Source organism: Mixophyes fleayi, chromosome 10, assembly GCF_038048845.1.
Source record: "Mixophyes fleayi isolate aMixFle1 chromosome 10, aMixFle1.hap1, whole genome shotgun sequence".
Lineage (NCBI taxonomy): Eukaryota > Metazoa > Chordata > Amphibia > Anura > Limnodynastidae > Mixophyes > Mixophyes fleayi.
The window spans coordinates 11,188,253-11,201,211 of NC_134411.1; the positions used below are offsets into that span (position 1 = coordinate 11,188,253).

General features: G+C 35.9%; 1 protein-coding gene across 1 annotated transcript in view; it reads left to right on the forward strand.

Annotated features, from left to right (window-relative positions):
• Nucleotides 1–896: 896 nt before the first annotated feature.
• Nucleotides 897–12,959, forward strand: part of MUC5AC (mucin 5AC, oligomeric mucus/gel-forming) — a 41,738-nt gene continuing 29,675 nt past the window's right edge. Inside the window, exons 1-15 of the mRNA XM_075187860.1 lie at nt 897–983; nt 3,977–4,099; nt 4,340–4,405; nt 4,944–5,205; nt 6,504–6,618; nt 6,729–6,819; nt 7,417–7,523; nt 7,679–7,895; nt 8,051–8,176; nt 8,290–8,407; nt 10,705–10,843; nt 11,584–11,694; nt 12,127–12,196; nt 12,283–12,420; nt 12,506–12,670. Of these exons, the coding sequence (XP_075043961.1) occupies nt 923–983; nt 3,977–4,099; nt 4,340–4,405; nt 4,944–5,205; nt 6,504–6,618; nt 6,729–6,819; nt 7,417–7,523; nt 7,679–7,895; nt 8,051–8,176; nt 8,290–8,407; nt 10,705–10,843; nt 11,584–11,694; nt 12,127–12,196; nt 12,283–12,420; nt 12,506–12,670 (1,909 nt within the window). The 5' untranslated portion in view covers nt 897–922. The remainder of the gene's footprint in view (nt 984–3,976; nt 4,100–4,339; nt 4,406–4,943; nt 5,206–6,503; nt 6,619–6,728; nt 6,820–7,416; nt 7,524–7,678; nt 7,896–8,050; nt 8,177–8,289; nt 8,408–10,704; nt 10,844–11,583; nt 11,695–12,126; nt 12,197–12,282; nt 12,421–12,505; nt 12,671–12,959) is intronic.

Below are 12,959 nucleotides of genomic sequence, written 5' to 3' on the forward strand. Positions count from 1 at the left end.
TTGGCCAAAAATCATGTACTTCTACATTTAAACAACCAGATCTTCACATAAATAGGCACATGATTCACAAAATGGCATTTGACATTTTGGTAGTTGACCATCACAGTATAACATTTCAGAAGCAATATTATACAACACAATCTTGTTCTCATTACGTTAAGTAAACTAAAATACAATGCAACACACTTGCATGTTACAATTACATTGTATACAATAATATTTTAGTTGTAATACTACTACTACAACTTCTAATAATAATAATCATCATCATCATCATTTGATTTATTACTATGAAATTGTATAAAATATACTAAAATGTATCTATAGCTTTAACATTCCATAGAAAGAAATATATCATTTCAATTACCAAATTTACTTCAAATTTCAAGCAAACAAAAATAAGGGGAAAACATTACACCTTAAACAGACAGTGAAGGTAGATATGGTTACAAGACTTAAGAAAAAATAACCTGGAAAAACATTTAACAAGTAAGTGCTCAGCTGCTACAGTAAAGATACATTTACACATTATGTTTTTGCTCATTAAAAAAAGGGAAAAGATATAATCACTAATGAATTGAACAAATGCAGTTAGGGCAGTAAGTGGTATACTAACTAAAAGTCATACTTACACTTATCTATTTCTACAGAACATATAATCATACCCAAATAAAAGAGATATGAATGTAAACACACATACATAGGCATACTTTACATAGAGTGTACAGTACACACCTCGTTCCAGCATCCTCCCTTACGCTTGCAGCTAAAGGACAGACCAGCAGCTCCTCCCAAGTTACCTGTGTGGAGCAATCCTGGTGCTGTGCCAAGCTACCTTGACAAGTGTATATAAAGATCACCAAAGGACTGACCAACCCGTTCCTTGCCTATCATCCACAGTGCTGCCCCAGCTTGCGAGACGATGGGAACCTTCAATGGGATCCCACTGTGGATCCTACTAGTCATCTTAGGCACACTACATGGTACGTATTCTACTCCATATGCTGTGAACAATCTAATGAAGTAAATCCATAGATATTGCAAAAGAAAAGCATATCTGTAAATTTAACGCTTTGCTTTTAAACATTTTTTTTCCAACAGAAAATATATATATTATGAAAAAAAAATATTTGTAAAGGAAAGTATTACCTGCTGCACTGACATATACACTAATCCAGTGTGGTTACAGGTCTTAAACTATAGTATTTACTATAAATTAACATTTCCCATCAAAGTAAATGTATGGAATAGAGAAACATTGCCTACATTATTTTGCATTACATTATGGTACTACAGATGCAAACATAATCTTGAAATATATCCTAAATTTTTAAAAAAAATTAAAAACTGATCATTCATTTTGCATATTTCAAGTAAAAAATTGTTTTTTGAGCTCTACTACATAAAAGGATATTTTGTATCTATTACACAAAAAATCTCATCAATAATAAATATATATATATATATATATATATATATATATATATATATATATATATGTTTTAGTTCATAACATTAAACAATAGAATGTTATTATTTAATTATATACCAAAACCAATATACTGTATATTTAATTAGATTTATATTCTTTGTTAGCTTTCTTTATTTTATCTCTCTCAATACAGTCACTAGGGGGTAAATGTATCAAGCTGAGAGTTTTCCGGCGGCTTTGAAAAGTGGAGGTGTTGCCTATAGCAACCAATCAGATTCTAGCTGTCATTTTGTAGAATGTACTAAATAAATGATAGCTAGAATCTGATTGGTTTTTCAAACATGCCGGAAAACTCTCAGATTGATACATTTACCCCTAGAGGTTGTGACTAAATAAGTACATTTTTGTTTGGGTTAGAATTTGGAACAATATTTTATATACCTATCTGTGAGTCTTTATGCATTTACAAATTTGTGTGTTTTAAAATGTTCAAGTAGTTTAACAACTGTTTGTACTTTATGGCTTAACCATACTGTTTGTGTGGAGACAGGCTTAACGAGCTTATAACAAGCACATAAATCATTACAAATACTGTAGCAATGTGTGTTATAGTAACAGAATTGTGGACGATCCTCTGTTTGACAAATTTACCTGGTTGTACTATCTATCTATCTATCTATCTATCTATCTATCTATCTATCTATCTATCTATCTATCTATCTGTCTATCTATCTATTTATCTATCTGTCTGTCTGTCTGTCTGTCACATTTCCAAAACTGTTCTGCTAAATATTTGCGTTGTTACACATTTGGCTGCAACACTTTTCAAATTTCACTGGTGGAATTTGGCTGTAAGTGTTCTCAATCCTATTCTAATCACATCACACAGCAGAATGATTTGTCCATCGCCAACTGAGCTCTTTTTCACAAACTGTACATTTACAAATACAGAGTATAATGGCAGAGCATGCAAAAGTCAGTTTACACTAAATTTTGCTCCAACTTTGCTCATCCCTAGCTAACTATATCCCACAAATCTGCATTATTTTGGTTTAATGCATTGTTATGAAAGAGAGATTAGTGATATTGCTTTAAGGTGGAAGCGTATAGTAATTCCTGTGATGCTATGTAAATCTCTGCGAAAGAGTGGCTCATGTCCAGCCAGTGGGAACAGCACACAGGAGTGGTGACAGCAGCTTAGAAAACAGGTGTATTTGGTTTGATTACTTTATACCGATGTAAGAGTTCTGCAAAGCTATGAGTAGATATGTGATTTACTGCTTGTTATATTATTTGCATTTTTTCACATAAGGAGAATACAATTAAAAAAATAATCAAAACATGTAACGTTTTTTCATGCAGATCCTATTAGGTTTCATTGCAGATTTAAGGACTTTAAGTTGAACTCAAATTGCGTTGTTGACATGTAATATGTTTTTTTACTTCTGCGCAAGTTCACAAAGCAGTAGTGGTTTGTTAGCATGCTCAGATGTAAAAAAGCATATTATACACCAACAATGCAATTTGCATTCAACTTAACATGAGCCCCTTAATGCAGATAATATCAGGATTTCAAGATTAAAATGAAGAAAGATTATGTAGGGAAAGGGAATATTACTGTCCAAAAGATGACTGCCTTTCCTAAAAAAAGTGTCAGAAGGTATTTGTTGTGTGTTTTGCCGATAAGTGATCACACTGGACAGCAGGACTGGAAAAGAGAGAATTATTAAAAGGGCAAATATATGATTTTATGTGACTGTTTTTAATTAAAAAAAAATTGCTGCATTCTTGCACAAAAACATTCTGGATTTTAAAGATGTACTAAATCACAACGTCAGGTCATGACTCAGGTGGGATTGCGGTCATCAGCTTTCTTTTTTGTATATTGTACACTTTATGTAGCTTTGTGAATGATATCCTGTTTAAAAAAAAGTGACTCTGTGAATGAGCTCTTAACCAGTCCTGGATTCATTGATGTATATTATTAATTAACATTTTTCACATTGAAGTTTGGCAGTGTTATGTATAGTAATTAAAAAATTCCCTAGTCTGAATACATGAAATGAATTCATTACGACTAGGATATTTCTTTTGACAGAAGGTTTGAATAAAATAGTTTGAGAAGCTACAAGGTAGATATATTTTGTAGCTTAATATGGCTCATAGCTGTGGTCAATAGTTGGGAGCCAACTATATCTGTATGAAGTAAATTATTGTAAGTTCTGTCATGGTAAGTGAAGTTTCACATTCATATCTGTGAATGCTCTAAAATGACTATACATACATGAATTACCTTGTATTAAAGGTTTAGTCATCCTTAATGTAAATATTTTTGGAATTATATGTCACAAACATCATCGTAAGTATTTACCTACAACTTAAAGAGCAATACTATGTTATCTTCTGCCCTATTTTGAATAATTTATACATTTTTATTTAATTATGCATTGAGAAAAAAGCCAAATATTATCTTTCCTCATGTAAATTAATTGTTGAAATCTCATTCTGTTTTATAAACCCTCCTTTATTTTATTTCCAATACAGCTCAATTGTATGATGGGGACTATAGTGTAGATGAGACTATTGACTACACTGTTGATGAAACTCTGCAAGGACAACAGCAACAGCAACAACAACAACAGCAGCAGCAGCAGCAGCAACAAGACAGTAAGTATGAATATGAATACCATTAATCTATAATGTATACAACAAACTATGGCTTACAGAGTAATGTACCCTACTGATAACATAGGACATCATTTGATGGTTTAATAGATAAGCGACTCATGCTCTCATTCTTGTCGTAGGTCAACATAAAAAAACACCAAAACTTAATAATTATTTATTACTAGCAGTATACATATGCTTATTTGGTCCTCGACTAACATTTACCATAATATTTTTCAGTTTTGATAAGTGGACCTCCAAGAATATCAGTGATCGCAGGGACTGCAAAAAACCCTCCTGTGAAGGGTAAGTTGTGGATATTAAATTATATTTCTAATAAAATATTCATACTGAAAGATTTTCTTATTAACACATCAACGTTAGTTAATGGTCAAATCCACAGGTAAATTAGCTAAGTGCATGCACTTACTGTTGACAGCTAACAATAACCAAATCCAGCTTGGTGGCAAGGGAAGTATAGTCCAGTTGTACCCCCAGAGGAATCTAAGAGCATCTTCCACATCGTTTGAAGAAGTTCAGTCGGTAACAATGGTGTGTGTTATCCAGAGCACTCCATTCTGGTCTACTGAATAGTTCAACTTTGGTATCATACTTATACCATTAAAATAAAGATATAGCCAGTAAATAGAGGTTTTGTACTGAGTAACTACACAAATTGGCAATGTAAAGTAACGCATCTCAGAAGTTTTTCAGGCCAGGTGACAAAGCAAAGTCCTAGTAATTGTAATCATCAGGAAACTTATCAGATTGATTTTTTAAAACAGTGAAACTATTGTGATATTGGGACATTTTGCTTAAACACAATCTCCTCCATATCATGCAGCTATCAACACAGCTCACAATAACAGGGTGTGTAGCACCTGGGGAAACTTCAACTTTAAGAACTTTGATGGAGATATCTTCCACTTCCCGGGCACCTGCAACTATGTCTATGCATCTCACTGCAAGAGCTCATATGAAGATTTCAACATTCAGATACGGCGCAGTGTCGTGGACAATGTCCCAGTCATTGACAAGATCTCCATGAAACTAGATGGACTTGTAGTGCAGATTGACCATAATGCCGTTGCAGTCAATGGAAAAGGGTAAGGTGCTATAAAGGTAATATCTTTCAATGATAGCTACTTCAATGTCACCAAGTCACACAGTCAGAGCCAGATTGTACACTGGCAACCAACACGCCTCCCCCCACACACACCAGGAGCCAAATTGCCCTATGCTGTTTTTATGTTTGTTCTGTGTTTTGTTTTGTTTTTGTTTTTTGTTGAGTTCAGTTTACTCAACATTTTTGTGTTTGTTTGTTTGTCTTTTGATGGATGTAGTTGAGAGATGGGGCCCAAACCAAAACCTTGAGTAGAGCCCCATGAAGTTTTAATGTGACTCTGCATACAGTATGAATCACTTAATTGTAATTTACCATCATAGTATCTTAACTATGAGCTCAGCCTTGTACTGAAAAACTATGTGCTTGGAACGAATGTCTTGCAGATGTACAGGAAAAACAATCAGTCAAACAAATTAAATAAAGTGGGCATAAGCACAGATCAGTCTGGGAAATAGATCATTAATATTATTATTATTATTATTAATTTTTATTTATAAGGCGCCTCTAGGTATCCGTAGCACCGTACAGGGACATACAGAAACACGATACAGGGTGAGACAGCACAGTACAGTTAACAAAAAGCACAGTAACTCAGAAGCTCAATGTACAGCTAGATGAGAGGTGAGAGCCCCCAGCGGTGAAGCTAGAGGGGCAGAAGGGCAGGAGGACTTCACGGAGGAGACAATGAGCTGGAGAGCAGAGTTAAGGTGGTGGAGAACAGGAGGAGAGGAGGCCCTGCTCGAAGGAGCGTACAATCTAAGGGGAGGGTAGGACGGACAGAGACACAAGGGTAGGAGGAGGAAAGGGTGTCGAAATAAATAGATTGGTCCTATTTGTCTGTGTTTCTTTTGTCCATTGCTCAATGATGTTTTGAGGATTGATCCATAAAATGGTTTAAGCTTAGTTTAAGTATTTTAAAAATCAATAAGAATATCCTCCTATGTTTTTAGGAAATATAACAACCCCTTCATCCAAATTGACTGCATATCTTGTCAGGGCCATATGAGCCATATTATTTTTTTAATGGGGGAGGTCTGGACCCACTCACAGGCCTGAGGTCCAGACTTATTTCCCATATGCCTTTATTATAATCCAGCACTGATTCACAGTTTTGAAATGTATTGTCTAATAGGCTTCAATAGTATGGATTGTTGGGATTACTTGGACCTGAAAGCGGGTAGACTCTTAAGGGAAATTATCCAAAATAAAATGATTAGCTCATTCATAAAAATTAAGCCAGTATTAACTTTACTAATGTATCTCCCAATTATTCCCCAGAGTCCAGCTGCCTTTTGGTGGTTCTGGAGTTCAGATTGAGAAACACGGAGTATATCTCTCAGTGACCACAAAACTTGGTCTGGTCTTTATGTGGAATGATGATGATAGTCTACTGGTAAGAAGTAGAAATGGATTACTTTGTCATCATTTGACCTGTAATTGGGCATTCCTTGCCCTTTGTTATTTTGCTGTAACTAATTTTTTCTTCATCTCCTTAATATGTAGCTGGAACTAGATGAAAAGTATGCCAACCAGACCTGTGGGTTGTGTGGCGACTTCAATGGTATCTCAATCCACAATGAATTCATTTCCAATGGTCAGTTTCACTTGGTTGCATGTTCTGTTGTAATATACAGAATAATAGTCCTAATAAATTAATAATAAAATAATATCCTTAATCAACACTGAATATAACAGCAATGTCTATCAAATATTGTTATATTTTAGGAAGGATATAAGGGAGGGGGCAATTATGAAGTTAGAACACAGGAAAACTGTTGTGTTGTCCAAAGCAACCATGTCGTTTTCTATACTAAAACACATCTGAAATATTATTTGCTGCGATGGGCAACGCCATACTTTTCATGTGTATTTGCATTTATAAATGTCATTTATAAGTGCAAATGTTTATAAATGTCACTGTATATTATACCAGTGGATCCCAAACTGGCCCTGGCCGAGGCACCCTGTGAGATCGCCGAGGCACACCAAGGACCCTAGGCACACAGTTTGGGAACCACTATTATACAAATACAACTGTATTTTATACAATACAATACATGCTATTTGCACAACATTAGGTCTTTCAATTAATTAAAGATTGATTCAACTGACTAAGATATGGGGCATTATCGCACTCATTTTCAGACACATGACAAGATTCTTCATATAAATACATCTTTTTTACTTGCAGGAGTCCAGATCACAGAAGCTCAGTTTGGAAACTTGCAGAAGTTAGATGGACCCACAGAGCAGTGTCAAGATGTCCCACCTACACCCAAGAGCAACTGCACAGATTATGTAAGTAATGGGACCATGGCTGATCAGGTTTGTGGACCATGTCTTATTACTATAACTATGAAACAATGTCATGAAAAGATTGCTTTTGAACAACGCCAATTCGATGTTTATCAGCAATAGCTTGTGTGATAATAGAGTTTTTGTGCCTATTATAGGAACATGTCTGTGAATCCATCCTTCTGGGTTCAACCTTCTCAAGCTGTCATTCCTTGGTGGGTGTTGATAGATACATTGAAGCTTGTGTGCAAGACCTATGTCGCTGTGATAGCAAAACTACTGCTTTGTGCATGTGTAACACAATTGCTGAGTACTCAAGGCAGTGTGCCCATGCTGGAGGTCAACCAGAGAACTGGAGAACTAAAGATCTGTGCCGTAAGTGTCATTTTTTCGAATATTGTATGAAACTATCAATTTCAGAGACAGTAAATATGTGCAGTGATGAAGCCATATATCAGATATACTATTATGAGTACCCAAAGGGTCAGGTACATGAAGTGAAACTTAATATTTTCATTATTTCCATAAAGCTATAACATGTCCTTATAACATGAAATACAAGGAATGTGGATCCCCTTGTGCTGACTCCTGTACTAATCCAGAAAGAAGTGTTCTCTGTGAAAACCACTGTTTAGAAGGTTGCTTCTGTCCTCCAGGTATGTACATTCTATATATGTAGGGGGATTGATAATATAAACATTTTTTATTATTTCTCTTTATATTGTTTTCTAAAAAAATAAAAATAAAATGATTTCCTTATTCTTTGTAGGGACGGTATTTGATGACATTAACAACTCTGGCTGTGTCCCACTTGAAAAGTGCTCTTGTACTTTCAACAGTAACAGCTATGCTGCTGGAACAACTTACGCTACAGCTTGTAGCACTTGGTGAGTCAATATTCTGCTGTTGATAAAATATGTGATGCACTTGAATCCAATGTACATGACTCTACAAAGATGAGTTCTACAGCACCATTCAATGGACAAAAATAAAAGTATCACTATTTCATTATATTACCATCACAGAGAAAACAGCTCGTTGGTGGCATCAATGTGACTATGTACAGGAGCCCTATGAATACCTGCATTATGTGGTATCAGTCAGACAATTGCACTCTTTCCAACTGGGTGTTGTACAGTTTGATTTCCAAGCCAATCATAATATTAACCTGCACTCAGTTTACTAGCAGCAACACCCTTCAATCAAACAATATATGTTTAAGTGCAAACTCCCCTCTTTGATTAATAGATGGTAATGTTTTATAAAGGGTTTGTAACATACCACCACCCTGATATGCCTTGAACTCAACAAGGCTCTAATCTTTTTAATATTGACTTTGGCTGGTAGAGATTAGAACTGGCTCTTTGGGATTATCAGCTTTGCTTTGCCACTACAAATTTTGGAATCAGGCCACCTATAAAAAAAATTGTTTTTAAGGTGACACACTAGCAGGGGAAGGCTTACAAATCTCAGCCTGGTGGGGCAAGACTCGACTCAGCAGCCTATTTTAATGGCAAAAAATGGAGGTGGCCCAGTGATCCAGCCCAAGGTAGCCCATTATGGGATTGACATGGGGGGCAGATGCCCCCTGCCCCCCAGCCCCGCCAGCCCCTGCACACTAGTAAATATAATTACAACTACACTAACTAAGGGTGCATAATATAATGAGTGCTGTCTAGTGTCACTCATAAGTATCGAAATAGAAAAAGCAATAACAGCACACCAATATAAAAAATATACAAGATAGATTCATATTGTTGAAGGACAAAACTAACATACACATTCAGTGTGTAGATTAACAGGGACAATTGTGATTATAAATCCACCTTTCTACTGCTTCATACTTAGAAATTGAGGGTAGGTACAGGCCATTTTTGAGTCCTATGTGTTTCCATGCAGGCTTATTAAGCATTGCATCTAGTTTTTAATTAATAGAAAAGGAACTGTAAAACCATTATTTCAGCTTATAACCAGAGCTGAATAACTTTGTAAAAACAAAAATATGAATAAGGATCGATGCAATGGCTTCAATATACTTACGATGGCTGTAATATAACTCGCTCCTCCAATTCTACCACCAGTTCCACCTCTTTGCCAGCAGCTGATTATTCTAATGTTAGCAATTGGAAGTGTGATTCATTTACAGTTAATAGTTAATAGAGCTAGAAAGTGCAGATTTGCACCTTGCCAAAGCCATATTGCATGGTCGAGGGGCAAATTTAAAATATGTGGACAGATTTAAAGTTGAGAAGGGAGCGGATCCTTGTGCAACCCTTAACCATAGTGTAAAAATAAAGCTGGTAAGTATTTCTGTGCTACATTCAAAATCAGGCACTATTCTCCCTGTATGCAAACAAAATTACATTTGCATCCCTTGTATCACATCATGGTTTGTCCTGGTCCAAATGTACACCCAATAGCTGGATGTGCTCTAAACTCTAAATAAGTCTTAATAAAGCCCAATATATTCCATGGCTATAACATTCAAATTCACATCTGATTCCTCATTTAGGGTGTTTTGGCTGTCACTAGAACCAGGGGAGGGCTGGCAAATTTTAGCCCGGGGGGGAAGACTCAACTTAGAAGCCTATTAGGAACATTTTGAAGGAAAATAAATGTAGGTGGCCCAGTGACCTGCCCAAGTTAGCCCACTATGGGACTGGCCCAAGGGCAGATGCCCCCCTGCCACCCAGCCCAGCCTGCCCCTGACTAGAACCCATTAACCAATGTATGTACAGTGAGTCAATCCCTAGTTAACACATATAAAATATTCTGCACTTTGATTTATGTATTTCTCTGCCAACACTTCTGTGTAGGAAGTACCTGAGGTTATATCTACTGATAACTTTTGACCTGTCTTGTGATTTTAATATGCAGAAAAACAAATATAGCTGCATGTGATGTTTGCCTTTGAGTATCACATAGGAAACAAAAAAATGTCACACATTAATCATGTTAGCTGACATATTCTAGTTAAGATTTTCAATCAAATTACTTCATTATGTTGTTCAGTTTTATCATTATGGACAAATCACACTATAAGTTATTATTTAAAAATGTATTTTCTTAAAGAAAGGAGAATGTGCAATTACATCATTCATATGACATATGTCTGCCCTCTAGTGCTTTCTGTTATATGAGTACTCTTTTTAATTGCATTTATTTTCTACTTATTTTAAAAAAGCGTATGCACAGCAGGAAAGTGGAAGTGTCAGAACATTCCTTGTCCCGCAACCTGTTCCTTAGATGGAGGATCTCACATTACAACTTATGACCAAACTCATTACAACATACATGGTGACTGCAACTATGTGTTGACCAAGGTAAGGCAATATAGTATTTGGTAGCACAACGGTTTATCATTAGTATAAAATTGATATTTTATTAGATAACATAAGCCATGTCTAGAAAATGTATATATATATATATATATATATATATATATATATATATATAAACTGCTTTAGCAGACATGGAAACTGCTGTTGGGGCCCTAAATAAAAGCCACTACTCTTAGAAGCATACTTCATTCTGATAGCAAATAAATTTGTCAGGCAATAATTGTATGCTATACAGGGGCAGGCTGGGCTCGGGGGCAGAGGGGCCCCATAGTGGGCTACTTTGGGCTGGGTCACAGGGCCACCTGCATTTTTTTCCCTTTAAAATAAGTTGCTGAAACATGTCTTGCCCCCTGGGCTGAAATTTGCCAGCCTTCCCCTGATGCTACATCTGTTGAGGATAAATTGCACATATGTCAAGAATCTGTTGCTTTAGGATGGGGAAAAACTTACTGAAGTAGATGATGGGTGGATATATATGTATTCTCCGTTTTTTCTGGATTTTAAACCTCTCATTACAATGATTATACATCACTGAGATTATAACGATGCAGGAGTTGAATTGCGCTCTTAAAGAATGCTAAAGTGATCATGTCCACTTATTAATTGTGATATCACCCCTTTATGAAAAAAAGATTAGAAATTACAGAAGATTAGGATAGTATAAAGAATACTTGTGTGCTTTTTCGAGATTACATTTTTATGACGATTCCTTCTACACACAGGAGTGCAGTGGTAATTCCTTTACCATACTAACAGAGCTTCGTAAATGTGGACTGACGGAAAGTGAGACCTGCCTTAAGAGTGTCACCCTCATCCTTAACGGAGGCGAAACCGTAAGTGTCCATTGTGCCTATATGATTTTAACTTTTTTGTTTTTGCAGTATTCATGACTCTGTTATTTTATTACATCTTATATAAGCTCCCAGAAATTTTAAATGAAAGGCCAGAATTGTACAATCTGAAGTTTGCTCAGGGCAAAACGTCTACTATATCATTTCTTTTAGGTCTCAAATAAAAAAGAGCCTATTCCCACTTATCATGGTGGTTTGCATTCATGAAGAGTTTTTTTTATGGAAAAATAAGAAGTGTGAGTTAAATATTTGGGGAGAATAAAGGAGGTCAGTTTAGAGAAACCAGTACATATAGATCTTTATGTATTATTAATTTAAAGCACTATTCTTTTTTTTACATTATTATAGTTTATATGTATGAGCATATTTTTAAACTATTTTGTACATCGCTCACCTTCTGTGCTTCTTACCCAGATTGTAGTTATCAAGCCTTGTGGCAGTGTGTTTGTGAACAGCATCTATACTCAGCTGCCTGTATCTGCAGGTAGGGTACAAGGTTGAAAAAATAATTTGCTATAACTCGCTGTGATAATGATACAGTAATTCTAATGAGGGCATTTTAAATTACAGCCAATGTCACCATCTTCAGACCATCCTCCTTCTACATTATTGTCCAAACTACTTTGGGCGTACAACTAGTGGCTCAGCTCACTCCATTCATGCAGGTCTATGTGGTCCTAGAACCCTCTATGAAGGGCCTGACATGTGGTAAGTTTTATCTCTGAGCTTTTCCCCCCACTTTGTGAACTGCAGTGTGGATGGCAGATCCCTAATAACCAGTTCATCTTCTCAGGTCTCTGTGGAAACTACAATGACAAACAGACGGATGAATTCCAGACCATCAATGGTGTTATTGAAGGCACACCAGCATCTTTTGCCAACACCTGGAAGACCCAAGGAAGCTGTGCTAATGTTAAGAATGTCTATGAAGACCCTTGCACCCTTAGTGTGGAAAATGGTAAGATGTGACCTGTGTTATATGTATCAAAATGAGTTCTATAATAAATGGATGATAACTTTGATTTATAGAAGCCCTAAAATCAATGCTTATTTTGCAAGTATCATACTTGCATCTTGGGCTAAGAGACAAAAATGAAAGAATTAATAACTATGGGCCTGATTCATTAAGGATCTTAAGAAACGTCTTATTTCAGTCTCCTGGACAAAACCATGTTACAATGCAAGGGGTGCAAATTAGTATTCTGTTTTCCCCATAAGTTAAATACTGACTGTTTTTTTCACGTAGC